The sequence below is a fragment of the Falco punctatus genome (assembly GCF_963210335.1).
Source record: "Falco punctatus genome assembly, chromosome: 2".
Taxonomy (NCBI): Eukaryota; Metazoa; Chordata; class Aves; order Falconiformes; family Falconidae; genus Falco; species Falco punctatus.
In genome coordinates this window covers 17,954,399-17,982,305 of record NC_137581.1, presented here as the reverse complement: position 1 = coordinate 17,982,305, position 27,907 = coordinate 17,954,399, and the positions used below count along the sequence as shown (strand labels likewise).

Genomic DNA, 27,907 nt, shown 5'->3' with positions numbered 1-27,907 from the left:
AGGAACTGAAAAGTCCTTGATTTAGTATAAAAACATCACCCAGCAATAACTAAAAACATCAGTGTGCTATCAACATTGTTCTCACATCACAACCAAAACACAGCACTGTACTAACTACTAAGAAGAAAATTAACTCTATCCCAGCTGAAACCAGGACAATAGTCATGGATTTTATCAATTCTTGAAGAATAATGATTTGCAGTGGTTTCTGTATCATTTAAATGGAACCTAAGGGACTATATTTATAGCTGTATACCAGATTTAGTTGGTTTGTGTCATTTGAAGTGGTATTTCATTTTTGAAAACTACTGAAGAGCTTCTCCATGTAAAAGGCATCCTGAGCACTGCAAGTTAAATGCATGAGGTGTCATAAATCTGTCTCTCCTCTTTGAATTTACTCTGTATAAATGTCCTAAGTGTTTCTGTCTGTGTCATACCATAATGTACTGTCATTGAGCTTGGATCAGATACAAGACCCATCTGAATCAAGGGAGAACTTTCTGTTGGTGTGATTGAACATTGAATTGTGCCCTCTGAGATAAAGCCTGCAGCCCTTCATGGGAATATTTATAAGTGTCTTACTGTCTTTTCTGGGAAAGGTAAACATACTGTTCTGAGCTTTTATTTCTGTGCTATGTGTCTCTTCTCCATTTGCATACAGGATTCTGTTCACAATTTCAGTGTGTCCTGCTGATGATTCCACCTGATCATTTTTTTTAACCTTTGTAAGGATCTTGAAAGCTCAGATTTCATGTAAATTGTTCAGAGAGAGCCTGTCCTGCAATACCTAATTGCCTCCTTCCACAGCCTTGGTTGTTTATAGGCTAACTCCTGTTTTAGCCAAAGGTAATAACAGCAAGTCACTCAGTGTGTGCAACTAATGCAGGCAAGCATTTGTTTCTCAAGTGCTGTAGGAATTTGCTAATGAATCTTGATTTGCAGTGAGATGCTAGAACAAGAGCTTTGGACAGAATTGCCCTCAGAACAAAGATACTTTATTTCTCTAGAAGCTGTGTGGCAGTAATTTGTTGAGAAACAAGACAGCAGCGTGGAGAACTTACCTTCTTCCCTACCTCCTCAGCTACTTGGGAGGAACAAAATCAAAGCTAAGCTATGACAGAGTCTACATTTCAAAGTTCTGTATGTAAAAATACTACTTTTTTTTTTCCCTTCTCCCCTTTTGTATTGGTGAGACGTTATAGTTTCCAGGTGCCTCTTTGCATAAGTTGTCCCTGTGGTGAGTCTCAGAGGTCTGGCATTTACTACCAGTGGGCCAGTACTGGGAAAATAGCTCTGGAAATCTTTTATCTCCTGTCTCCTTTTTGTTGGATTCATACCAGCCTTCCTTCTTTTCCACAGAGGAAAGAAACTTGCTATCTTCTGTGCCTTTCCATAAAGCTGTTCCCCACTATGCAAGGCCTAATAAGTCTTAAATTGGCTAGAATCCTACTTCAGTGCAGAGGAAGGAGGGGCAGCCTGTAGTTTAATTGCTGTGGGATCTCTGATCTGCAGAATATGCTGTGACTTGCTGAGACGTTTCTCCTGGGTCTGCTACGGTGGGAAGTTGCCTTACTCCATTCTGTGTAGCAGTTTTATGTTTCTGGCATGTGGTCCACTATTTTGGCTGCTGAGGGGGAAGCAGAGCTGCAGCTCGTCCTGGTTTGTACCACTTTGCTTTCTGCTTTCTTCCTAGTCAGTTGGTTGCTCTTTTTAGCATCCTGTGTTTTCTTTGAGTTGTTGGTGTTGAGAAAGGGACGTGGGAAGAACGTTCTTATCTCCTGAACTCCGCTGGGCAGTTGCATCACCAGTGCATCTGAGGTGAATGTGGAAAGGGGGAGAGAAGAAATAGCAATTAGGAGGAATTTGAAAATTAAATCTACTCAATATCACATGGAGAAATGCTATGAAAAATGTCATATAGTTCCAGTTAGTTTTCTCACAAACACACCAAAATCCTACGGTGAGTGAAGCACTTTCTGAAGTGTTTTTAGTTTAGAAGTTTAATTTTAGAATTTAGAAGTTTAGTTTCGTTTAGAAGTCTGCAGTAGGAGATTACAATTTTCTGACTCTGGTCATGGCTGTTAAATAATGAAGGAAAAATTCTGCATAATTCCTTTACCAAATTGATTTAGTTCTAACAGGACCTGTTGTCTCCAGGCTATTTGCTGTTTCTGTAATGTGCTTATTTTGTATGCTGAGGCAGCATCGTTCCATTTCCAATTCTCAGACGTCTGGCTGTTACAGCTTTACTGTGACACACAAATACAGATATTAAATTTTTCAGTGGAAGCAAACGTACGCTCTAAAAAGTGTCTTGCTATTGCTAGAGATTTCTAACGGGTTTTCATGTGGTAGAAAATATGTAGATATATACAAATCTTGGGAAAAAGTTAGATTATGATTGATGATAATTGCTCTTTTTAAAACTAAATTTTTTTTTCCCTCTTGTTCCACTTCACTTCCCCCTGCCCAATTGTACCCTTCACTGCGATATACTTTTCAGTGGTGGTGAGGTGAATGAACTGTTAAATATGAAGTTGTTGCTGTTTATTCCTGTGAAAAATGTGATCATTGTAATTCAATAAAACTGACAGAGTATTTAAATTTACTTTTCAATTAATACTTTTACAGCTGAAATGATTTTTAGGTCATATTTTAGATTGTCGCTTTTGAAACACGGTTCAACTGGTTTTTCAAGTTGTATTGTTGTTTGCGTAGTTACTTTCATTATTTTTTTTAAAGAATTGTTAATTTCTTCAAGACGCTTATCAGTGGAAGTTATTTCTGTTCCCCATATTATTTTTAGAAGATCAATACTTGATACATGAAATAGAATCCTTGTGTCTGTCACAAATTAACAGCAAACAGACTGAACTCTGGCGCATTAAAAAATAGTTATCTTTAGCTGTTGTATTTCAGCTGTACTTTGGTTCTGGAATTCAATAAAGAAATCTAATTTCATTAGCCAGTGATGTCATCTCTATTGTTGCAGGGGCCTATTTTAAGACTGTGGAAAATTTCATGTAGAACTGAGTAGTTGTCAGTCGATAATAATAACCACAAGTAGCCTATAAGCAAAGAAACAAACTTAACCTGTTTAGTTCCTGCTGTGATGTATTGTCTCTCTCGGCTTTGAAACTGGGCTTTTATATTACCACTAAGTGTAGCAGATGGGGTTTGAAGTCTGTCTGCTTTTATAATACCTTTACAAATGTGAGCATTTTGCATGCTGCAATGTTCTGTTTCTGTTTTTCTTTCCAGTTATGTTGAGTGTTTCAGGAGGAGTTTCTCCACAGAGCTCTTCCAGTAGAGTTGACTCTGGAAATTTTCACTGAGGAACTGGCAATTTAGAGTGGTTAAAAGCATGCTGGAGCCAGAGCTGTCAAACTTGTGATGCTGATACACTTGACAGAAAGATTCTGATTCAAGGCTAGGGGGAGAGGTGTGGTGCTTCTTAGTGGAGAAGCAAGTAGGCAGGCAGCCTCTTGGTACAGTGCAGGGGCACTGCAGGTGAAGCTCTGGTCTGTTTGCTGGGGCAACAGAAGAGTGGTTGGAACAAACCAGGGTTGATGGTGCAGCTGAAAGCAGTGGAAACTGGACACTTAATTCCTTGTGAGGTGTTCTTGTTCCTTTTCCTCTGTTATCGCGTACGTCTCTCTGCACTGCACGTTCATGTAAGGCATTGTAAATTCAGGGCCAGATGCTGAGGCCCTGGTAGAGCCCTTTCCTATAAATTTTGGCTGCATTATGTGAAGACACTGGGCTAATGAAGCAGATTGAGGGAGTGAGAGAAGAAAAAGATGAGGTTGCTTGTGGTGAAGATAAGCATTGTTGGAGTACCACCTATTTAAACTTCAAAATGTGTTTTTCCTATTTGATTGTTTTACCTTCTTTAAAATAATACATATACATCAGTTGTGTGATGCTCCTGTGGGGTGAAGCATAGCAATTGCATGGGTTGATAAAGTGGTTTTCTTCAAATGATTACAAAGGAATCTTTGTGTCATGCTGTGCTTTGAATTACACTTCATGGCTCTAGGAGATGTCGTTAACCAAGAAGATGGCTTTTGTTCCTTCTTTGTTTGGTTTTTTGTGTTTGTTTTCCTTTTTTTTTCTTCTTTTTTTTTTTGAGAGTGAGATATATGCTTTTATCTGCTAAGGAATGACTTTTTCTTATGTATTTAAGGCATTTCTGTGAATTCATGCACAGATTTTTGTTCCTCAGTAGATTTTCCTTTTACAGTGAAGATGTAGAGAATTAAGAAACAGGCCATGTGGTAGTTTCTGTAGTAATAGATTTATGAACTGTGTCTTGTCAGCTCTTGTGAGGTATGATGCAAGAATGTTTGGGCAGGCACAATTTGCATGTCTTATAGTCTGGCAATTCTCTGGTACTGTAATGGTCTCTGAGATGGTTGTTACAGGGAGTTGTGAGAAGGGCTGGTTGACGTTTGTTTCAAACTCAAACTGAGTAAAATCAACATTTCATCCTTTTGAATTACAGATACTTGGCACTGGACTGTTTCCGTACTCCTCTCTCAGTACATAGAGGGCAAGATTATAGTGATGATAATGCAGAAAGAGGTTTTAATTAAGGCAGGACTGTTTTAAACAGAGTTGATGCATCTGCTGAATCCATACTTGGGGTGCCTTATTAAATAACTTGGTGTCAGTGGCATTCAGTTCAGGATTAAGATACTGAAATTTTAGTGTTTACAAGTCTGTGTGCCCTGTATGCCTGAGCTTTTTTATAATCAATGGGGGTTGAGTCAGTCCAGCCTAGGGGGTGATTCAGCTCACACTGAACTAGTCATCTAGTGTCTGGTTTCACAGGTTTCAGCTCCCTAATAGGAGTCTTAAAAATCCATGCCCAAATGTAGATGTCTTAATCTTGAACTGAATTGACTATTCCCACCCTATGACTTACAGTTAGCTTGGATTTCTGTACAGCGTTATAAGCATTATAAGCAGAAAGCTGAGACTCGCAGAGGAGATTAAGGTCTGACGAACAACCCCAATGTTGTAGAGAGTGAGGGCAGACAGTTTTCCACCATACAGGATAATGAACGTGCAGCATATTTTACCTATGTCTTGAAATACCCAGAACGTGTAAGGACTTGGGCTGTTATACAACAGCTGGTGGGTCTGTGCCCCACTAGTACATGGTGTGAGTATATACCCTGAGTGTCAGCGTTCCAGGTTGTCTTTCCTGTAAACGAATGTGATGACCATAGGTGTTTTATTCCATGTTTGGCAGTGTTACTCAACGAAGGCCTGGTTTGTCCTGTATCAATTATTGTTTGTGTTATGTGGAGGCCTTATTCACAGTCCCTTACACCACTTCTGTTGTAGAAAACTTGCAATTAAAGCTTACAGTCGTCAATGACAGGATGATAAATATACAGGTAGGATGGCATGGAAATAAAATGATGGCTGAAGAGAGTCCTGGTGCAGGTATCTGCAATCTTGGTAACATGGAAATAACTGATGAACATGTGTGTTTCCACAGATATTTGTAAATGATAAATGATTTAAAGAGGTGATACACTTTTTTTGAACCCTGAAGTGTTTCCTTTTCTACTTAAATATTGCAAATTTCTTGAACTTGCAAGTTGTTAATGTGTGAAAGAATTACAGATACGCCACAACACCATGTACGTAGATGTGCGTGCCAGATTCCTGTAAATGTCAGATCATGTTTGATACAGCATTAGACATCTAAACATGGATTATTTGCTTTCAGGACATAGACTAATATATTAAGTGCAAGTCAGAAGAGATGTGTTTGAGGATGCAGAAGTGCTTTCTTGTGATGTCTGGGCTTCATATCTTGAATAGATTGAGCCCTCTGGAGGCCACTAGGATCAGGATGTGTAAGAGTCTTCTTGTGTTCTTCCACTGAACTGTACTCTGTTAGAGAGCAAGTTCTGCAAAATTTTGGAAGTTTCCTTTCCTTTGGAAAGGAAAATGAATGATTTCATGCATTTAGGGCATGTTCTGCCCTGGTGTAGGTGGATGCAGTTCCCTGTATGTCAGTGTAGCAGTACACACAGATGTGAGGGAAGAAATATGACTGAAAGAATGGAAAATATTGCAGAGGAGGCTAAGTCAATAAAAAAAAATATTAAATGAAGACTAACAGCATTAGCCTCTTGCATTCTGTGTCCGAAAAGATTTTAAGCTAAGAGCTAGGGAGGCAATTTATTAAAGGATGAAAATGGAATGTTAGCAAAATTGAATAAACTGGATGTTGTTGAGAACTTGACTGAGTCTTTGTCTCTGGATTCACAAAAGAACATCAAGGTCATATGCTGGGATTGGATAGCCTTTTCTGGAAAGGAAAAATTTATACCTGTGGTGACAAGAGGAAGCAGTGGTAATGTGACTATTGCTTTTTACTGCAGGGTTCAAAAGTCTGATATTCAACATTGAGTTTTTACACAGGTAGTGATCTGGGAAGGTACAAAGGCCACAGGTAGTGTCCTGACGTACAAAAGAAACTTGATACTTTTAGAATTAGCAGAAACTTGAATATTTGATAGGTAGTCTTTAATTGATTTGGTTTGTTCTGTTCTTCCTTTTAGTCTGGCTGTTCAATCAGCAAGATTAAACAGTAACCCTGGATTTACAAAGAGGCTTTTGAAACAAAGGAGGGTCAGTCAGCTTGAGAAGATGTATAAGTGAACCATAAAATTTTGTAGCAACAGGGAGAGCCCTTGGAGTGGGAACAGCGGCAGTCAGAAGTTGGTGTGATGCTTCCAGAAGCGTCATCAGCATCCCAACCTCTGCTGAAGCTGGGTAGAGCAGCTGCCTTGTTGGATACCGTAAGGAGCCGGCATCCAGATAGTGGAGTGACTGATAACTTAGCATTGGTGAACCTCAAGAGATGCATCCCCAGGTACAAAAGGGGAATGGTGTATATTGCAGCTAGCTGTATATTCCAGCCAGCTACAAGGCCTGCAAAGGATTGGAAGCTCCTTCACCCAAGAGGACTTAGCTTGGTAATTGCAGTAGTTTTCTTCCTCTTGTGAACAGAGTACACACAACATGAGAATTTGTATAATTGAGTCATTAGCGTACATAATAGCTAGAGAGATACTGGTGTGGTGTTCAGTGGATGATGCACTCTCCTCTTCAGAGTTACCAAGAAAATCACAACAAGGTGAGACCTCAGAGAGAAAAGATGGAAGTATTGTCCATATATTGAAATAGGTTTTAAGCTTTCATATGCTAGACTGCAATTAAGAGGAAGAAATATATAGATACTTAAAAATGACACAGAAAATTTAGGAAGATAATAGTGCATTGCATGGGTAGAAAATGGAATACAATTTTTGAAGAAAGAAAACCTAGTAAGTATATTAAGCATTTGACTAGCCATCACGATATTGTGTAAGCAGATAAACAGGCTTAGCAAGAGGCGATATATGCTTTGGAGTAAATCTGATATAGGGCAGGCCTATGCATGTACTGAAAGGTTTTTGAGGTAGGCAGTACTGAAATATTTCATCATCATGATTGTCAGCATTGCACTCATTTTCTGAAGTATGGCTAGAGACCATGATACAGGATGTAAATATCAGCATAGGTTACATAAGACAGATTTCCTATGACTTGGATTATTCGGAGAAGATAATCCCATTCTCTTTCCCGTTAAAATCCAGCATTTTTCTGAGGTCCAAATTTTGTAATGTAGAATGTTTTTTGCAGTGAAAGGCACTGTGTATTATTAATTGATTGCCTCAGTCCTGTGATGGAGCCCCACTGTTGTTCAAGCTCTGCGTGTGGGCTTTAAACCTCTCCGCTGCCTTTGAAGTAGGCATTCTTTTTCATCTGTTTCACATGTGGCAAACTGTAGGTTGATAATGTGTATTTTCTCTCTGTAAATTCAGTAAATAATGTCAGAGACGTTGCACACTGTAGGTTTTTTTTAGCTTTATAGTATGTTTTGTCTAAGGTGGTCTATTAACATCAAATACAAATTGCATCAGAGACAAAGCTTAGAAAAAGTGGTGATGTTTCATACTGTAGCAGTGAAATCCTTATCGACATTGGCCTTATAGCCCTGTTGCATTATTTCTGTTTTGCTTTTGGATCATTACTTATTTGATAGACTGGTCGTTCACCTTGATCCTCCTGCTCTTTCATGAAGTGCAGTACCATTGAATTGACAGGTGGTGCAGACTTCTCATTCCCTGAGGAGTTAAAAACCCCATACTGTCTTCCCTTTTTCTTTTCTTTGGATTCTTCTTGGATTCTCTTCTGGGTTTTGCATCTAGCTGTGTTTTATGCCACAGGAGCAATATTTGTCATGTGGGTGTCCCTTTGCTTTGATGTTTAGCCATCCTTGAAAGCTGTTTACTGCTTCATATGCTCCTTCATTATGAATGCTCTCAAATAACCTGGCATCACAAGTTATTTAAAACCACAAGTAGGTATTACTAGTTGCTTGTTTCTTTTAAGTTTTTTTGGTATAGAGACACTTTTTCCATAGTACAAATAAAGAAGGTGGAAGCTGTAGAAGATGAAAGCATCTGCTATCTTTATTTTTTGAATGTAATCCCTGAATGATGTGCTGTGGGCTAGCTGGAAATTTGATCTTTATTGACTGCCATCTAAAAGAAAAAGGGTAAAAACGAAAATAGTAATTGGAAGTAGCTTCTGTGGAGCAAAGCTGTCATGAAGCAGATAGATTCAGCAGTGGCAGAGTTGCTTTATTGATTGTGAATCCTTAGTAAATTAAAAAGAGGACCAAATGCGTTAATCTTGTGTGTGTGTGTGTGACAGTGACAATTTAGAATGTTCTCTCAGAATAAAGACACATATAGGAGTGTGGGAATGTTATCTACTTCAGTCAGAAATAGGCTTGTCAGAGATAAGAGCAGAGTTCTTCAAAAACCTTTCTGGGTTAAATGTTCTTACTGTACTGTAAACAAGGGATAGAAGTATTCTTGCTTGCTTTTTTTTTTTTTTTAAGCAATCAAGTGCAGTTATTATAGATAAAGGAATAAAATGTGGGAATTGCGCTAATTTTCTTAAGGTGTTCACAGTGGGTTCTTCACATTTGATTGTCTGAATTGCAATGTCAGATTTGTTGTTAATAGATAAACAGATAAACTGCAAAATTTTAATATATTCTAGCTGAGGTTCCCTGCTTCATAAGCAGAAGTCACTTTTGGATTTGGATTTTTGACTCTTCTCATTACTGCTAATTACTTAATGACATTGCCCATTGCAAGTAAATTAATCCTTTATTTATATTTTCCTCCCTAAATTATCACGGCTTGTCATAAGGATGAAATGTATTTAGAAGGGAAGCAACCACGCAGTGTGACATCATAGTACAGAAGCTTTTCCTCCACAGGAAAGTAGGGAGCAGGGATAGGGCTGGGATCCTGTGCTGGTGAGGAATAGACTTGACAGATGTTACATAGATAATGTCCTGCTTTTCAGTCTCAAATTCTGCACCATCAGAAATTATTTCACATATTGCTTGTTGGCCTAGCGTAGCTGAAATTCAGCCAGGGAGGACATGCCCTTCTCTTTTACTGTCTATTTTCCTGCTAGTTTTGCCTGAAAATCCAGCTACCAGGATAGTTTTATGGCCTGTCATTCCCAATGTGCTATCTGTTATAGATCGTACTGAACCTCTGCTGGTTTGGATGCACAGTTGTTAACAGTACAGCATTTGAAGAGCATCTTCTGTGAGGAGACTCTGGAGCCATACAGTTGGTGGGGGAAAAGGAACTGGAGATGCATGAAGTAAAGCAACAGAGAAGGCAGAGAGCTGGAGGAACTGTTTCCTGCTGCTTCATATAGAATCCCCAGCCTGCTGCACAGAAATAAAAGGGAGCGAGGTCCTCTTTCAGGCCCTGGAGGGAGATGGGAACTGGAAGTGTAGGGAACACCATAGATGCCTCCTCATTGACTCTTGGAGAAAGTGCAGCTCTTGAACATCATCTCCGATAGACCCAGAAAGAGGGCAGTGGGGTAACTGAGCCTCTAGGAAGGAATCTGGAGTTTTTTCTGCCATATTTTCTGCCAATGTTGAGTTTTTTCTGCCATACTTCTGAAGAACCCAGACTTTATCTTGTCCTCTCACACCTGTCCCCCAACAGCAGTAGGCCAGAGGTGCAAACGACAGGCTGAGATATTCCACACGTCACCCAACCACTTCTCACACACACTGCACACCCCCACCTCCCCCCCAACTTCTTTACATGCTTTTCCTTTCCTTACTTGGTGGTCCTGGTTAGTTATCCCCTGGTATCTTTGCCTTACCAGATAGCTACATCTTTTTACAGAGGCTTGCACCTAGTCATACTTTATGGGACAGCTTCCCCATCAGATCTATAAAGCCTCTGTGTTTTCTCCTTCTTCACCCCATGCTTCTTGGAAGATACCTAAAAGAAATTGCTAAGTGCAAGGGAAGGAGTACATTAGCTGCCATTCCTCTATTTGTGTAGCAGTTTAAATGTTTCATAATCATTAATCAGAGCTTATAGGTAGGCTTTATTCCTGTGCCCTCATCTCTCTCTTCCCCTTTCAGCCCTACTGTTTCACCCATCATTTCTTGCCTTATATTTAGTTAGTTCAACAGGAAAAGCTGTGTCACTCTTTGTGGGTGGTACTACTGCGTAAATAAATTTTCCTAAAAACGTAAATGCCATTTTAGTTTGCTCCGCTGTGCACAACATTAAATAGTAAATGTTGTAAGTGGTAATTTGTAGTGTTTAAAAGTCTTACTTACTCAGTCTCTGTCTTGCTGGTTTTTTTGTGCTGAATGACTGATCATTGCACCACTGTTTTCTCTTTGTTAAATGCATCTGTATGCAGAAGCAAAACTGCTTAATTTGTTTCAATCTGGCATACTGTAGTAAGTATGCTTTTAAATTGCGTACTTAGTAGATTACAAATCAAGTGGCAGCACTTCCGTGGTGCTAATTCTGCAGTGTAGCTGGAACCACCGACTTAGATAGTTTTTGACCACTTCTCTCTTTTGGTAAGCCTGCTGTAACTCATTTGGCTTGTTTAAATGACCTGCTCCTTATTTTCCACAGCAGGAGTTTCTCTCGCTTGGGAAATGTGAAAGGATAACATTCCTAGCCCAAGCAGAAGCAAAATGTAGCACTGCCATCTGGGCTGTGAAATTGGAATAAAGCTGAAAGCATTACCTGTATATACTGCCATGGCTAGAAGCCAGGTGGCAAATAATAAAAAGAATGGTCTGGGAGTTGGCATGTTAGTTAGGATCTTGGGAGACCGCATGTGCTTGTGCTGCAAACCTCCAAGAATGTAGGCAGGTTGGAAATTATTTCTCTCACCTAATGCTGGTTATGTAAATGTTACGTATCTAACTCTGACTTAACTGCTCTGCTCAATCTGCTGTGAATGGATAGACATTTCTAGAGGGCATAGGGTCATTCCACATCACCTAGTTCTATTTTTTTAGACTAGGATGAATCACTCTGTGGAGATAGTTGTCTCTCTCTGCATAGAGTTCACAAAAAGGCGGTAGCTGACTGCCATAGCCCAGATACCTAACTTTCGGATGCCTGAATTACAGCAGGTGAGCCCTCTTCTACTCTTGTGCAGTTGCCTTTAGTTGAGGGATAGTAATCCTTTTCTACCTCGCAGGTACACACAGAGGTTAAATGGTGCTACTGTGTTCTCACGAAGAAAGTTATTATTGTAAAAAGAAAAAAAAATATTTTTAGTAATTTAATAATATATATACGCATATATGTGTGACTGCCTCAGACTTTCGAACACAGTGCTGAAAAGGAGAGATCTTAAGGACAGAGACCTAGAGGCTTTTGAATCCCTAGGAAATAATGTATGTGTTTCCTGACAATGTTCTGATGAACACATTGAAAAGGCAAATAAAGCTATGACTTGAGAATGCCTGGCATGTATATGAAGCTCTGTAAGTCGTGCTCTTTCATGGTGGCTGGTTTTGTTTCTTTTTAGATTGTAATGGATTTCAAACACCCTGATGGCCATACAGTGGCAGTTATGCTGCCCCGATGCAGTTTATTGGTGATGGCTGGAGAATCCAGATACCTGTGGACACATGGGTATGTGTAAGAGTCCCTGAACTGCTGATAACAGAAGAATAATATATGTTGTTTTTTTTCTTTGTTAATGACATTCTGTGTTTAAAATTGGTCTGAGAGAAACCAAGTTAAGTTCTATAATTGATATACAAATTCGCTCCTCTGGTCAGATACTGCTTAGGTTAAAACTGAAGAAACTGGGAATTTTAGGAAGCTAATTGCCAGTGCCTGAGCCGCAGTTTCCTACTGCTGTCACAAGTGAAGCTTAGCTTGGAAATTGTTCTTGCTTACATCTGTGGTGTGAAAATCCTCAATGATTCTAAGGTGGCGAAGAATTGATTGTAGTACAATTAGCTTCACCATTTTCTTTCTCTTTTTAACTCACCGCTTTTCCCTTTGGATCACATATGCGAAGGGCTGGTTTAAGAGAGTGAATTCTCCTTCACAGAGGGCATGAGGGTGGTAAAGGGGAGTCTTCCTGAGCTCTTCCCAGCTGCTTTAGGGACACTGTAACTAGTGATAAGGCTGTATTGTACTGAGCAGGTTTGGGATCCTGGAAAAGAGGTATCTTGAAATATGTCTTTTGAGGCTTTGCTTATTGCAGAGTTTAAATATGTGCTTTTTAAGTCATGCACTGCTGGGAGATACTTACGATAGGAGCACTGAAATTGGTAAGAAGGCTAAAATCTTGGCAAGCTCTGAGACTGACAGTAGTGCACTTCAGGAGAATATGGAAACCCTCATATTGGACAGAAATGCCCATGGTAAACATTTCTTGCTTTGACCCAAGCTGTCACTGGTTACAATAGTCAATTGGAGACAGTAATTACCTTCTGTATAAATTAAACATCAAATCCTTTTCTTGCCATAAGATTTTTTGCCTTTTAATTTTACTGGTTAATTTGTATTATGAAGAAGGGTGAATATGCACTCCCCAATGACCTTTACATTGTTCATTGTTATGGAATGCTTACACCACCTGTATATTCCCTCATTAAATTAAATAGATATAAAAAGCAGCTGGTACTTCTGATGTGCATCATTATAGAAGCCCAGGGCAGCTAAGTCCTTTGGTATACAAGACTGAACACAGATACCAGTGTTACAAGCTTCTTATTCTGTCCCGTCAAACACTGTCAGTTATTATTTGGAAAGAATATCTACAACACTGAGAACATAGTGCAGTTTCCATGTCAGTGACGTTGCTGGCCAGGGGAGCTGGGGGGCAGTCGCCAGTGCTGGGATCAGGCAGCTCCATGGGGCTGGGCTGAGGCCAGGTTGGGGTGCATTCACCCGCATCAGCGGGGCAGTGGCTGTGCAGACAGAGCTGGGGATGCATGTGGGGCTGTAGCTGGGGCCCTGTGAGACAGCCTCTGTTTAAAAGTAGCTCCCAGGGGACGAGAGGTGGCCCTTGCTGAGGCTTTTGGCTGTCTTTATGACAGCTTTTTCTGAGGCCATCAGCTCTGCTTTTCCCAAGCTGGCCCTGGGTAGTCAAACCAGATTCTAGATGTTTCTACTCATGTGTAAGTTATTCCTGTCCTGGTGCTTGTCCACTTTTCCTAAAAATAGTTTTCCTGTATATTTTTAAAGGCACTAGCGGGTCAAGATACTCGGCTGCAGTAAGCTTTCCATCATGTTAGTGGAGCATAGTATTGTAGTCAAGATTAATCATCCAGTGAGCAAGTGTAGTTAATTCACTTGCATACATAATGTCAGGATGTATTTAAGATCATCTGTGATGCCTTTTATCTATTCCTAAGTTAAATTAGAGAGCAAAAGGTTCAGCTTTGGAATTATTCAGGAAGTGTTTTCATTGTGTATATTTGGATGCCAAGGGAATTAAGAGACTTCATTTTGACCCTGTCAAGAAAGTGCACAGGAAAAGGCTTTTTGTTCTGTTCACTCTGAAAGAGAAACATATGGTTAAGAAATAAACTGTACAGTGTCATCAAAGATAGTAAAAGATATGTGCTCTTTTTGTCTCATAGGTGAAAGTAAAATTACAGCTTTTCTGATGAGGTTCGTTTTTGGTTGTGTAAATGGCAAAACACCATTCCTGACACTACAGTAGTAAATAACTCTGTGCCAAGCAAAAGAATGTGCAGCATTTTATTTTTTACATTGGGAACCCTGTTTTTAGCCCAGCCTTTATCTAGAGTTTTGCTTGTAATGTCAGCAAAAGGAAATGATGTAGGTTGAAACTAGAACTTGAAAAAGAAGACTTATTTCTGAACATATTAGCTGATATGCTTAGCTTATTGCTACAGATACAAAAGATAATCAAATAGAAAATCTGCAGACTTGGGATTTGAAGCTCTCCTGTCCAGGGAGTCTTCGGAATCATCAGCTGATGATTTCATCATAGCCATCTGCTGTGAACAAGGCAGTTCTTTATTAGATTCCCTCCTTTCCATGGCTGCCCTAAGGAGATGTCTCCTTTTTGCAGTATCTGGGTGGAGTGTCAATGTGCCGCTTCCTGATTTCTAGGCAGAAGAGACCTGGACTCTTTTTCCCTGTGACTGGGTTAGAGATCAACTTCCCTGTGGTAGGAAAGATGCCGTATAGCAAAGTACAGAAATATTGATTAGGCAGCAAGCTGCCTTCTTGGCATCTGGATCATTCGTTGTGGTTAAGTACAGGCAGTAGTCAGAAGTTTGATGTGACCTACCAAAAAAGTCCCAGAGCAAACTTATGGTGAAACCGAATGCTCTGCTTTATTAAAAAATGTAAGACGCTTTTTTCCCCCCCCACTTTTGGCTCAACCTACAATGATTAAGCTCAGCTAACCAGTATGGAAGTCAGTTTTATCCTGAGACTTTGTCCTGCTGGGAGTCAAGTACTTTGAAGTCAGCAGCTCTGAAGGGGCTTCACTTGAGTGGCCAATTCCTTAGAGATTTTTTGATTTTGGTTGGTTCTATGTTAGGTTGGTGGGTTTTATTATTCTATTTTAATTTTTTATTCTTGTGGAAACATTTGCATTAATCTCCTTGATGACTTTAGTTCAGGAACCATTTCAGTGTGACAGTAACAGCTTTGAAGTGCTAAGCGATTTCCCTGAAGAGTTTCCAGTTTGTTCCAAGAGTATCCACTTTTTCCCATGTGCAAGTGATGGGAAACGACATGTGGGTGCAGCTGTTTCTCTTCTCTCATGTTGTTTCACATTTTACTTTCTCATTTTCCTCTTCTCAGCTTTGAGAGAGATCCATTTGTAGAGCTTTTAAAAATTCTTGGTTGTCGTACTTTTTTGTAATGTGAACTGCTTCATAAAATTATTTGAAACTTTTGTCACCCCAATTAAGTTCCAATCACTCTAATTTTATGAAGTTTTCTCCTTGCAAAATGTTTTTGTGTTCTATTAAAATCCTTGCAAAATCCAGAATTATCTTAAGCTCTGTTCCCAGTTACCTTACTTGATAGATCTTTGTCAAGAAAAGATGTACAGCACAGTTTCTCCCTTCAGGCACTTCAGCAATTTTCTCAATGCTACATAGTTACATATTCTGTTGTCAATAAATAGAAGAGCAATTATGTTGCAAAGCAGAATTCATTGTTCCCTTTGTAACAGGAAACTTCAACTTGCTAATGTAAAGCTCAGCCAATTCTATGCTTTTATATTTTAAAATATATTTATTTTATATAAATAAATACATTTCTTAAAATACACTACTAAAAATGGTGGCTATAGGTATAAGTCCTAGAAAAATAAACAATCAAACTTTATGGAAGGGAAATGTAATTCCTTGCAGTTAAATAACACTTTAATTAACATCATTAGTTTGTGTCAGCTCTGTTTTTTTTTTCCCTGAAATTGAATAAGTTGAGAACTGAGAAGCAGCAGTACATTAAATAGCATGTTGTAATCATGTTTGTCACAGTATGGAAGAATTGCTTTCTTATAAAGATGGATTTCTGCTTTTTTTTCTAATGCAAATTGAATTATTCTATTTTGTGTTACTTTGTTTTAGGATTACACCCCGGAAATACGATGTCATTCAAGCATCTGAGCTTGGGCAAAAAGTTAGAAAAATCACTGCTGATGTTGGAGATTTAACACTAAACCGAAGGGAAACAAGGACCTCATTTACATTCAGGAAAGTGAGGAGAAGCCCTTGCAACTGCAGTAAGTTCCTTGAGGTGATGTATAAGTTAAAGTTGTTATTTATTGTCAATACATAAGTGTTTTTTTTGAGCAAACTGGTTTATCCTTTTGGGTAGTCTTGGCAGTCCTGCTAACTGTCCCTGAATGACTCTGGGTCAGGCATGCTATATGGCTTGAATTGGTTGCATCCATGTGGTTGCTAGAGCTTCTCGGTACAGGAAGGCATTTGGCTTGCTCCAGAGCCAGGCAAGCAATCTAGAACCTTGGATTTCATTGGGACCACAAGTGCTGAAGTAATAGACTAGAATAGAAATAGCTACTATTTGTCAGGTTCCTGTCAGTTTTGGTTGGTTTTTTATTTGAAGGGGACTGTAACATTGTGAAAAAAAGTGCATTAGAGAAGCAGAAGCAGTCAGATCTGCAGTGATAGAGCCGTATAAGTGCCTTAGGGCAGTACGGATAGTAATAATAGATGGCTCAATGTTTACATGTAATTGAAGTCCATTTTTGTCCTCAGAACAGAATTTCAGAGGTTGAATTGCTGTGATGTCATGATCTTTGATATTAGGGGTACTGTCTCAGTTTTAAAAACATAAACCTCTCTAACATAGCAGGATGAATGATCACTGTGAACAGCCTCTGGTACACATGGGCAGGTTGCTTGTTTTAAGGTCATAGCAGGAGGAATGAAGCAGTTTCTGCATGTTAATATTCCGGGTTTTATTTTATTTGGCTAAATTTAACCAACAAGGAATTACTTTAAACATATTTAATTTTTGTGTATCTGTTGCTATATCTAGTTTACCCATCTGTCTGTGACAGCCAGAAAGGACAGCAAAGGCAGGAACAACCTTCATTTCCCCACAGTCAGATGGAGGCCTTGAAGCTGGAGCAAGAATATGTACACAAGGTGTATGAAGAGATTGCCATCCACTTCAGCAGTACCAGGCATAGCCCATGGCCCCGAATTGTTGAGTTTCTCAGGTCCCTACCAAAAGGGTCGATAGTGGCTGATGTTGGTTGTGGCAATGGGAAATACCTAGGCATCAACAAGGATTTGTACATGGTAAGTAGTAGCTACTGTCATTTGTTTTCATTGGCACTAGTGTTTATTCCATTGTGAAGTTGTAGCATGTTAGAGCTTCAGCTGTGGAAGGAGAGCAAAGAACAGAAAGCTGCTTCCTGATCCAAGATCAATTACCAATTGTGTTAGGTTTCCACCTCCGTTCACTATGTGTACTACCTTTTACTTTTCCAAAGCCACTTGTGTTTTGCAAGTCAAAATAATGGTAATAAAAAAATAGTAATGGGTGCAGTGGATTGAAAAATTGTAATGGATGCTTTTGCCATTGTTGTTGTTGAATAAGTTTATTAAAAGGAAAAATGGTGGGCAGTTTGAATACTTCCAACAAGTTTTTAATTTGGCTGGTGGGTGGGGAATGCAACGTACATGTCCTTGAAATCTCCACAGGCACCACTACTTTTCATATATCCTCTTCAGTTCCCTTTGCCCTGGTGGTATGACTTATTTGTGAATGATGTCATGTTTGGCTGTCCCACCCCTGGCTCTGTGCATAGGCTCAGTAAATACGCCAACAAAATTCTTGGGGGAGCCTCAGCTTCAGCACAGATTTCTGGCCTTTCCCTCACTCCCTTTTTCTTTACTTTTAGACAGTTCTGACATCATTCTTGCTGATGTTCTCGTCACTTTTCCTGTCTCACAGTCTGCACTTAGCCCAGCTTTACTTCTTTCCCTTCCTGTCAGGGGGACATGAAGCACATGCAAGTATGAACCAAGAGATAGTTTTTATTGCAGATATTTCAAAGACTTTTTTGAAAGGGTTAAACTTCCTGTTATTTTTACTCAAAAGAAATCTTAGAGAGGTGTGCATTGTGCTATCTGTTCTCCCTGTTCTAGGGTTGTCTGATGTACTTGTATTGTGAAACACTGAAATCCATGCAGCCTGAAAACTTCTAAGGCAAAGCATTCATTATTAATAATAAAAGTCAGACTTGTTTGTCTGTTTCAGGAGTTTCTGTCTTGCTATTTATATTCAGCTATAAAACAAAAGTTATTTACAGCCCTGTCTGTATTAGTAATGGATTTATTTCCATTACTGTTCTTATAAGCTAGAACAGGATCAACTGATTTATAAGTCGACATCTTTATGCCTGACTGCTGTAGCCTGAATACAATTATTAATGTTCTGTGTGTTTCAGTCTTTCACTTCTGACTCTGATAAGAAAAATCGACAAACCTGACTAGAGAGGAGAATAGTTTATCAGGGTACCATGAAGGTCACCTGGTCCTGGAATGAATTTAGTAAATGCCTGTTGTGTATGTTTGTGGTAGACTTCTAAGGCGAAATCTCTGCAAGACACTGTTCAGAACTTGCCACCACCAGTCATTTTGCTGGACCCCACAGTTAACCGACTAAGGGAAAGATTTCGTATCTATTGGCAGTCAAATGAAAGCCAGCCCCTCTCCTCTGTTACTTTGGGAGTTATCTCATTTCATATGTACCTGCAGGAGAAATCCAAAATGTGAAAAATAACAGTGAAAGGGAGGAAACTTTTAAAGAAGCAGTTGAAACACTTGAAAAACAGAATCTGGGAGTTGCTTCATTCAGTAGGCCTCCCTTGACATTTTGTTTTCTATTGGTGACAACTAGTTGTTCTTGGTTGGAGAACTCTAGACTTTGAGTTTGCTTATTTTCATCTGCAAGGCAACACAGAGTCTCAGGAGGATGGATGTGACTCCTTCTTTCTACTGTATTTTTTTTTTCTGTGTCAGCCAAAGTGTGGTTAAAGAAAAACTGGTGTATATTGTGTTTACAGATTTTGAAAAAACTTTTGACAAGGTATCTCAAAAAGACTACTGTGTTACTTCCATTTACTGTTGGTTGGGCATGGAGCTGAGGGTGAGGGGTTACAGAATATGCTTCACTTACAAGTACATTGCAGGGCATCAGCTTCATCCCTTATTTACTCCTTTTGACTTGGGGGCATAAAATCCAGGCATAAACTTAATCAGTTGCTGCCCTTCCCAGCAATTGCTGTGACTCTGGATAAGTTTTCATGCACAGTGCACTAGAGCTCATAGCCTAGGTCCCATTGGGAAAGAAGCAATAAAGCATTGCTGTGAAACTGGGAGTTATTTAGGGGCTGGGTAGAGCATTATTAGTACAGCTTTGTAGCTTGGAGTGTTTTGACTCAAATACTGAAAACGTGAAGCAAGCAATGTGCTGTGAAAGGTTACTGTATGTATTTAGGTAGGATACTTTAACTAGCAGTGCTAATGGTAGATCAAAGCTAAGGCAGCTCTCTTGATGATTTTAATCTTCAAGCACTGTCTGAAAATGTTTCCACTGTGGCCTGTGCTATTGTATTTGTTTCATTTTCTTTGGATTATTACTTATAGCCTTATCTACTCAAATACCATGTGACAAGGAAATGCATGTGTCCAGCTATGCTGAGTGAAAACAACAGTGCAGTAATAGCTGCGTTATTCTGACATGGTGGAAGAGCAGCAATTCCATGTCAAATTCAGATTAAGAATGTTTGAGTGAAAGGTGGAATCCCTGTCTGATGTAGTTAAGGCAAAGATGGGACAAAGATTGAATTTAATAAAGTTTCAGATTACTTTTTCTGTCTTACACAGCTTTTTTGTTTGAATGCAAATAGATAAATGGTTTTAGGGTTGTTTTAACACAATCCCCTCCCCATGCAGCCTCATTTGGGGGAATTATTTTAATAGTTTAAGTGCTTTCAAGTTTAATATTCATATCTGTAAGCAGGGATTTTATTATTACAGAATGCTACGTTTCAGCCTTACCCATTCCCCCCATCGCCACAAGGGTTTCATTCCAGAACCAGTTGACATCATAGCAAGGTATCTTGTCAATTTTTATGAGCTTTAGCTCTGTCTTCCAGTTTCCAGTGTTCAGGTAGGTGTGGTGATGTGTAAATCCCCACAGGAACATTCAGCATTCTCCCAGGGCTAGGGTGTGAGGGAAAGATACTGAAGCCTTTGAATTTTGTGGTTTACATTTTTAATTGAACTGATAAACTAGTGGGAAATCCGGTTACAAACAACTGAAAATGCTATTGGGTAGATATATTTTTATTTATTTATCAAGAAATGACTCCTTGCTAGAATACTGATGATAGAAAGAAAAATTATGGCAATGCAGAAGCCCAGATAGTTTACTTTAATACAGATAGGCCTGTTCATGCGGTGTATGTCATTCAAAGGTAATTAATAACATAGCTTGTATTTCACACGACCTTGTAAGATGCCCTTTTGGTGTGAGATGTGCATCTGTTTTCTGTATTACTGTGCCAAACTGGGATCCACTGGAACTCTACAAAAGTTTGATTTTGCCAGGGGGTGGGAAAGAGGGAGGCTGAATCTTTGCTGTGGTATGGTTGCGTAATGGTGGGTGGGTTTTAGTTGCACAGGATCCACGTTGATTGAGAACAGATTCCGACCTGAAGGACTTTGTAGTAGTAGTAGGTAAAAGCAGGAAGGGCAAAACTAATTGGTAAAGGTATACCTGGAGCAACTTCACTGTACCTTAGTGATCAGAGGGTGAGGCAGAGGAAGCTTTCCTGACCTTTTCTCTCAGTGAATAGGAGTCATTAAAATTATGGGAGATCCGGGAAGAGAGCTCAGACAGAACTGGGCAACAGCAGCACAAAACCAGAATGAACACTGAATTACTTAGCTTGGTTCTGATGCTGTGTTACTGAGAAATTAACTTCACATTTTAGACATAGCACTTTGTTTCCACAAACACCCTGGCTGTATGCAGTGGAACACCAAAACACTACGTGAAGGGAATGCTAAAGGCCTGACTAAACCACGTGGAGCCAAGGAGATTTGTCTGTCTTGCTGTGGCTGTGCTGGTGTCTTTTTTTTTTTTTTTTTTTTTTTTTTTTTTTTTTTTGGTGTGTGTTTGCTGGAATGTAATGTGGTTCCTTGAGGTTCTCATGCTATTAGTTATAGCTGAGATGTTTCTCTGGGGAGCCACATAATTCCATTTCGCAGCTGAATTTCAGAGTTAGATGTCGTTTTCTTCATCAGTTTCTAATGTGCTGAATCAATCAGGTTTCCAGATACTTAAATGAACTAATTCTACCAGGTAGAGTTAGTTATAATGGAAACGTAGAAAGAAAATAGATAATGGTGGACAACATTGACCTGTCTTTACCTGTCTTTATTTAAGCTTGCAAGAAGATGTATTTCTTGCAGATTTGCAGCATCATTACAAAGCAAGTTATTTAGTGCCTTTTGGCTGCTAATAATCTGTTACAAACCACTGCATTAACTATATTTTATAAAACTTAGTTCAGCTACTCCTGGCTGAAACAGTGGACATGAAGGTGCCTAGGAATGCAAAGGAGTGGGACGGGATACCTGCTTGTGTTTTCCTATTCCCAGGAAGCCAGTGCAGAGCTGCTTCAAACTCAGGCAAATCACAGGAGTTACATTTGTTTCTCCCTTCCCTTGTCCTCTTCTAGTCTTTGTTGGCATTTCTGTTAGTCTAAAGGTTTGCGTTACCCAGTGTGCCCTAAAGAGAGGGTGCTGTATGCCAGAATGATGACATGCTTTTGCCTCTTTCTTACGTTTTTGCTGGGGTTCTAGTTCTAGAGTTACAGGCCTCTGTACTAATACAGATTTCCTGACTTAAAACAGGAGTTGGATGTCAGTGTTTACCCAGATAAAATTAGTGCCTGAAATCCCTGTTAAAAATGTCAGTAGATTTTGGGCCCCAGTACGTTGTCAGTGGCCACTTTGGACCTCCTGTGAGACATTGCCCACATCACAAAAAACAGTGAGAAGAGGGGCAGAGGTACCTGCCAAAAAGGCAGGGATGTGGGAATGGCTGCCTGGATTAAAATCTGAGAAGCTGACCTTCTTTGGAGAACTACTGAAGGGTGTAGAGCAACTGGCTAAGAGGTGGATTCAGCTGAATAGTCAGCCATGCTATTTGAGAATGTATGAGAAATCGAGGGTGGGGTTGGGGGTCGAGTAAGGAATTTGATTTGGAAAATTGGGAAAACAGGTGTAAGAAATGATTGAGAAGACTCACAGATTGTAAGAAGTAGGGAACCTTAAAAGTGTATACAGCTTGGCTCACCAAGAGATGTACTAGATTCTGTTTGTTTTGGGCAGTGAACTGGTAGTAATTTATCTGCCTTGCTCCATTCTTCTAGAAGAGATGTCAGTAAGGACAGTAGCCTGTGCTGAGCATCACAGTTAGAGATACAAACTGGCAAAACTTAAAGCATTACAGTTATATTTTGAGAGTGTTTTAAAAATGTTTTGATTACATGTTTAATTCGAGAAAAATAAACCTGTTCTAAATGAAAACGTTCCTTTGAAGTGTTTTCTGTAAATGGAGCTTCATCACATCAAAACTTTTATGTGCTTCAGAATGTAGAAATCGGTGAGTAACAGTATTGGGAAAAGTTGAGTTTGGGGTCTCTGCCCCTTGCTGTAAATGTTTTCTATGCTTGTAAAAATCATTTATAAGCTCATTTTTCATCTGTAAGCTGGCATTGCACCACTGAAGTTAGCTGCTTTTTGCTAGCTTATTGTTTTCTAACTGACTGTAACCAATGTGTTTTTAATGAATGCATGTTTCTTGTAAGCTAGAAAATGCAGGAATGTGGTGATTATAATTCTTCTAAAAATATCATGTAGAGGTAATTCTAGTAAGATGCTGAATTGGCTTAGCTTCAGCACCAACCATATCTATGGTGACTCCTTGTGTTCAGCATTTATGCATAGCACCTACTAGAATGTTTACATTTAAAACCACATATAAGTTTTAGCCTAATACACCTATTTTAGAGCAGCTGTACATTAAAAGTGATCCCTTCCAAAGTCTCCATTTTTATCGTGAAACCATCTTTTTGCCTTGGTTTTAGATTCACCTTATTATGAAGTCAGGCTTACTTATATTGTCATACTTAATTATTTGATATAATTTAGATGCAAATGAGGACTTCACATTCTGGCAGTCATGCCTTTGTTCTCGTTCTCAGTTCATTGGATTTCATCAACATACAGTGCAGTCCTTTTCAAGGTCATTTAGGGAGGGGAGGATTGAGTTCCGTTATCCATTTATCCATCCTGGTTTTACTATAGATGCACAGGGCCAAAGCAATTCTTTCGGGGAAAGCATGTTGTTAGTGGAAGCTGTAAGTATTCTTCTCCCTCCTTCTGCCAGCAGTGAACTTGGTCCTTTGAGTTTTATTAAATACTGCATGCTAATGTCTTAATTGCAAAAGTAGTTGAGGGCACTGGTAATGAGGCATGGAATCTCTAACATGCAGGTTGTCAGCTAAATCCATTCCATGATGAGAGTAATTTAAAGACACTTCAGTTCCCTTCCAGTGTGAAGTTTGTTTACTTCCAAGTAAGCAAGAGTTTCCTTTTTTTATTCATAAATAACACTATTCACTCAGTGCTTTAGTAAACACAGAAACAAAGCCAAGGAATAAATGGGAAGAAGGCAATGCTAGGATTGGTATTTTCAGGTCTGTTTAGAGCTAATTGGCAGGACAATATGTACATATTCATAGTACTGGTTTTGTGGAGGATTATCTTGGGTTGTCAGGTTGGCATTTTCACAACTGTTTTATTTACTTTGGACCAGAAGTCAGAGACCTGACTAGAAAGCAGCTTTCAGAACATATTGCTGGAACATAATCCTTGTTTTCTTCAAAACTGTGATGGCAGACTGAACGCTAAAGTGATTTGAACTGATATAATGAAAAGTTATGATGGAAAATACATTTATTTTCATTAATTGTTGCAAAAGAGATTTTTAATTTTAGCAGTACTGTTGGCTCTGCTAGGTTGATTAACCAGAGCAAGTTATTTGCTATCCTTGCATCAAGGATATTTTAGTATTCTTGCTGTGTCAAATGCAATAAACCATGTCAGCAGTAATTATTTAGGATTCTGGATCAGTCCTCTGGTATCTACTTGTTGCTGATCATTGAAGAAAATAAATTCAATATTCTCATGCAAGCTGAGTTTCATATATGACTTGGTAGCAGGGCTTTGGTTTGAGTATTCAATGTGTGCAGCAGACATGAAAATGAGGGTGGTGCTTGCCTCGCTTTATTTGTTCTTTCAGAAGGGTCTTCACCAGTTTGGATTTATTGCTTTTATGCAAACGCATAAAACCTCTTTTCTAGATGCTTTTTCTTACCATCTTGGACCTGGATACTGAGCAAGGTTCAAAGTGGAAAACCGGAAACACTTTATGAGTTGTCCTGAAATGGTTTATAGGGATCACTTAATTTGGACTGTACAGAACCATGGAAAATTATGTTGTGCTTAAATTTGTGGATTGTGATACTGCAGATGAAGGGGACTGTACCTGAGCACTTCCTTACTTACACTGAAATGATGAAACCTGGGTGATTAGTGAAGCTGTGCGACATACTTCAGTGATGCCACCAAAGTCACCAGATTGCTGTTTATACTTGTAGATTCAGCTTTTGTGAGTTCAGTATTTGGCTGCTTCAGATGTTGTCAGGTTACAAATGCCAATTTGAAAGGAAAAGAAAGTACTGAGGTTAGGTCACCTCCGGTTTTGCTGGTTTCAAGTTACCTTAGGAGCCAGTTTTGAACAACAGTTAGGTTGAAACCTGTTCTGTCTTTAGCACCCTGACTTTGAACCAGCTTTAATGAGCCATCTAATGTCTGGTCTGCCATCTTTGTTTTAATTAAGCGTCACAGGTTTTTTCTTTTTATCTATAACTGAGGACCATATATCCCTCTTACTTAAGGCTATTTTCTCACACTTTCTCTTGTTTATATTTTAAACTAAAATGTGTTACCTCTGTAGGAGACTGATCTATTACTGTAAGCAACAAGTGAAAATAATTTTCCAGTCTTGTAATTATCCTCTCACGAAAAGCTTAATGAAGCACTTTCTGTTATAGGTTGGCTGTGATCGCAGCAAAAACCTGGTGGATATTTGTGGAGAAAAAAATTTCCAGGCTTTTGTCTGTGATGCCCTGTCAGTGCCAATCCTCAGTGGTTCTTGTGATGCCTGCATCTCTATTGCTGTAATCCACCATTTCTCAACAGCAGTAAGTCACTCTTGTTTGTGCTCCACTGTACTGTTGTATTGCTGTGTAGAGTTACTAAAACTACAAAAAAACCCTGCTGGTTTGGGCTTATGAAACAAAAGGGGAAAACAAAATGGGGAGAAATCAAAGGTTTACATTTGCTATAAGCAGTTGTAGGAGCAGAGTAAAGCTGTTGTGCTGCTGCTGCTTCTTAGACTTTCTCTTCACATTCCCCCTCTGCTTGTCAGGTGCCCTTGCACCTCCTGGCGCTTTGATCTAGGTGTTTGTGTGTTTGTGTTTTATTTTCATCTGCTTACAGTTAATGACACTGGAGAAGGGGCCTCTGCTTTGGGAGTCAAGAGGGATGTTACTTCCTGGCTCAGATCTTGATTTTTTTTTTTTTTTTTTTTTTTTGTCTGTGCCTTCATTTTTTGCGTTTTTTTGTCTGCAGACAAAAGGGACACTACTTGCTAGTCTGCCTTATCTCTGGGCTGTGTAAGCTTCTCTTGGCAGGAACTGTGTGATTGTAACAAGCTTCTAGACCACGGAGCCATAATCTTAGGTGAGGCCCATTGGTCTCTCCATACCAGAAATACAGCAAATGTTTCCAAACCCAATATAAAAAAGTAGGAAGAAGTCTGTTTTGGAGAAGGCTGACATATCTTTGTTTGTGTGGTCGGAAGACCTGTTTTTAAGCCATAAATCTGACTCCTTCAGCTCAGACTTAGGGTGTGTATCATCAGGTATGGTAGATTTGAATTTGGGATTTTAGATACTGAACAACCTTCTTGAAGAGGCATGTGTCATTTGCAGCTGGGCTCATACCGCACAGCACAGCACTACTTTCAAATGGAAAGAGAATCATTCATGTTAGAAAAGAATTTTATGATTGAGTCTGACCACTAATCTAGCACTGCCAAGTCCACCACTAAACCATGTTCCTAAGCACCACAGCAACATGTCTTTCAAATATCTTCAGGGGTGGTGGCTTGATCACCTCCCTGGGCAACCTGTTCCAATGCTTGACAACCCTTTTGGTGAAAAAAATCATGTTTCAGTGAGAATTGTGTTTAGGAAAATGTCTTGTCATAGTGATGGTCTATATTATAAATGAAAATGAATAGTGGAAAACAATTCCTCTGACGTTTATTGTATTTTGGGGAGAACAGGAAGAACAGGATGAATTGCTGCCATTCCATTGTCCTGTCTTTTTGGTTATGTATAAGCGCTTCCCACTTTTGCCTTTTCTTTACAGGAGCGGAGACTGGCTACTATCCGTGAACTAGTGCGGCTTCTAAGACCTGGTGGAACAGCACTCATTTATGTCTGGGCAATGGAACAAGAATACAAAAACCAGAAGTCTAAATACCTTAAGGAAAAGAATGGTAGTGAAGACAAAGAGGAGGAAATTGATAGTGGCACAGCCCAGAGACCACTTTGTGATCCAATGCCTGATAGCAGCAGCCAAGTCTTAGCACGTTCTGACCAACCCCTTAATGACTCCAAGGATGAAACCTGTGATGCAAAGCCAGTAGCGGATTCCAGACTGCCTGTTCACACTAACCGAACCTCCTTTCACTCTCAAGATTTGCTGGTTCCCTGGCACTTGAAAGGTGGCACTAAAAAGAAAGGGGAAGGCGTTGATACAGTGCTGTTACCAGCTGGCTCCAAGGAATCACAAGAACTCAGCCCTGTTTTCCACCGCTATTACCATGTGTTCTGTGAAGGGGAACTGGAAGCAGCGTGCAGAACCCTGGATTGCGTGAGGGTTCAAAAGAGTTACTATGATCAGGGAAACTGGTGTGTAGTTCTAGAAAAGTTGTAGCTTGTGATGTTTCCTCCACCATCTGTGGTGTTTTGTTTTTTTACAGCGTGAAAAGTATTTTTAATGCAGGCTGCAGCTGTTACCTCTTTTAAAATAGCAGAATAAAGATTGTTTATTGAGTTAATAACAGTAACTAGCACTTTGTGCGTATGTTAACAAAATAATGGCCAAACTCAGATACTACCTCTGCAGAATGTTTATTTTAGTTTTGTGAATTACAGTGTAGAGAATTCGGTGGGGAAAATGCTGGCCATGGAAATCTGTAAGGCCATTGTTCATCTTTTAAAGACAAAGGGCCTGGTTCTCCCTTCTCTTACACCAGTTCATGCCTCTCTACAGCCAATTGTAGTGGAGCTCTGGGCAGGAAGGGTAGAGCTGTAAAGGATAGAGTTTTTCTGTAAAACTGTGGGTCAGGGAGCAGGGACCAATGGTATGTGAAGCAGTTTAGCTGAAGAGTTGAAATGTTGCTAGAAGTATGGTCCTGCCTATTTCAGCGTCTGTCAGCAGTCACAGATATTTCAGTTTGGAATTTACACTCTTGGTTGTGGTAATAACAATTTCCTCAAGGTGAACTGGAAAGCCAGTACAGATATCACAGCCTTTTGCTCTTCCTTGACACTCAAGAACCCACAATTTGTGCTGTTACTCCCCAGATTTCTTTAGCTCTTCATTGTAGCGTTGTTAGAAAGGTGCGAGGTTGCCCAGTTGGAATACCCTGACAAGCTGTGCTAAACGCCTGCCTTACTGTGAGCGCAGGGCTCTGTGCCTGTAGGACCAGCGCTCATGGCACGGGGTAACAGCTCAGATGTCCTTGGGGAAAAAAGACAGAAA

General features: G+C 39.6%; 1 protein-coding gene across 8 annotated transcripts in view; it reads left to right on the top strand.

Annotated features, from left to right (window-relative positions):
- ALKBH8 (alkB homolog 8, tRNA methyltransferase) overlaps positions 1 to 27,205 on the top strand; it is a 49,800-nt gene extending 22,595 nt beyond the window's left edge. For all 8 annotated transcript variants that reach the window (XM_080377070.1, XM_080377069.1, XM_080377068.1 and 5 more), the window contains 5 exons: positions 11,971 to 12,077; positions 16,022 to 16,176; positions 16,956 to 17,221; positions 25,123 to 25,272; positions 26,507 to 27,205. In XM_080377070.1, coding sequence (XP_080233196.1) covers positions 11,971 to 12,077; positions 16,022 to 16,176; positions 16,956 to 17,221; positions 25,123 to 25,272; positions 26,507 to 27,076 — 1,248 coding nt within the window. In that variant the 3' untranslated portion in view covers positions 27,077 to 27,205. The remainder of the gene's footprint in view (positions 1 to 11,970; positions 12,078 to 16,021; positions 16,177 to 16,955; positions 17,222 to 25,122; positions 25,273 to 26,506) is intronic.
- The last annotated feature ends 702 nt before the right edge of the window (positions 27,206 to 27,907 follow it).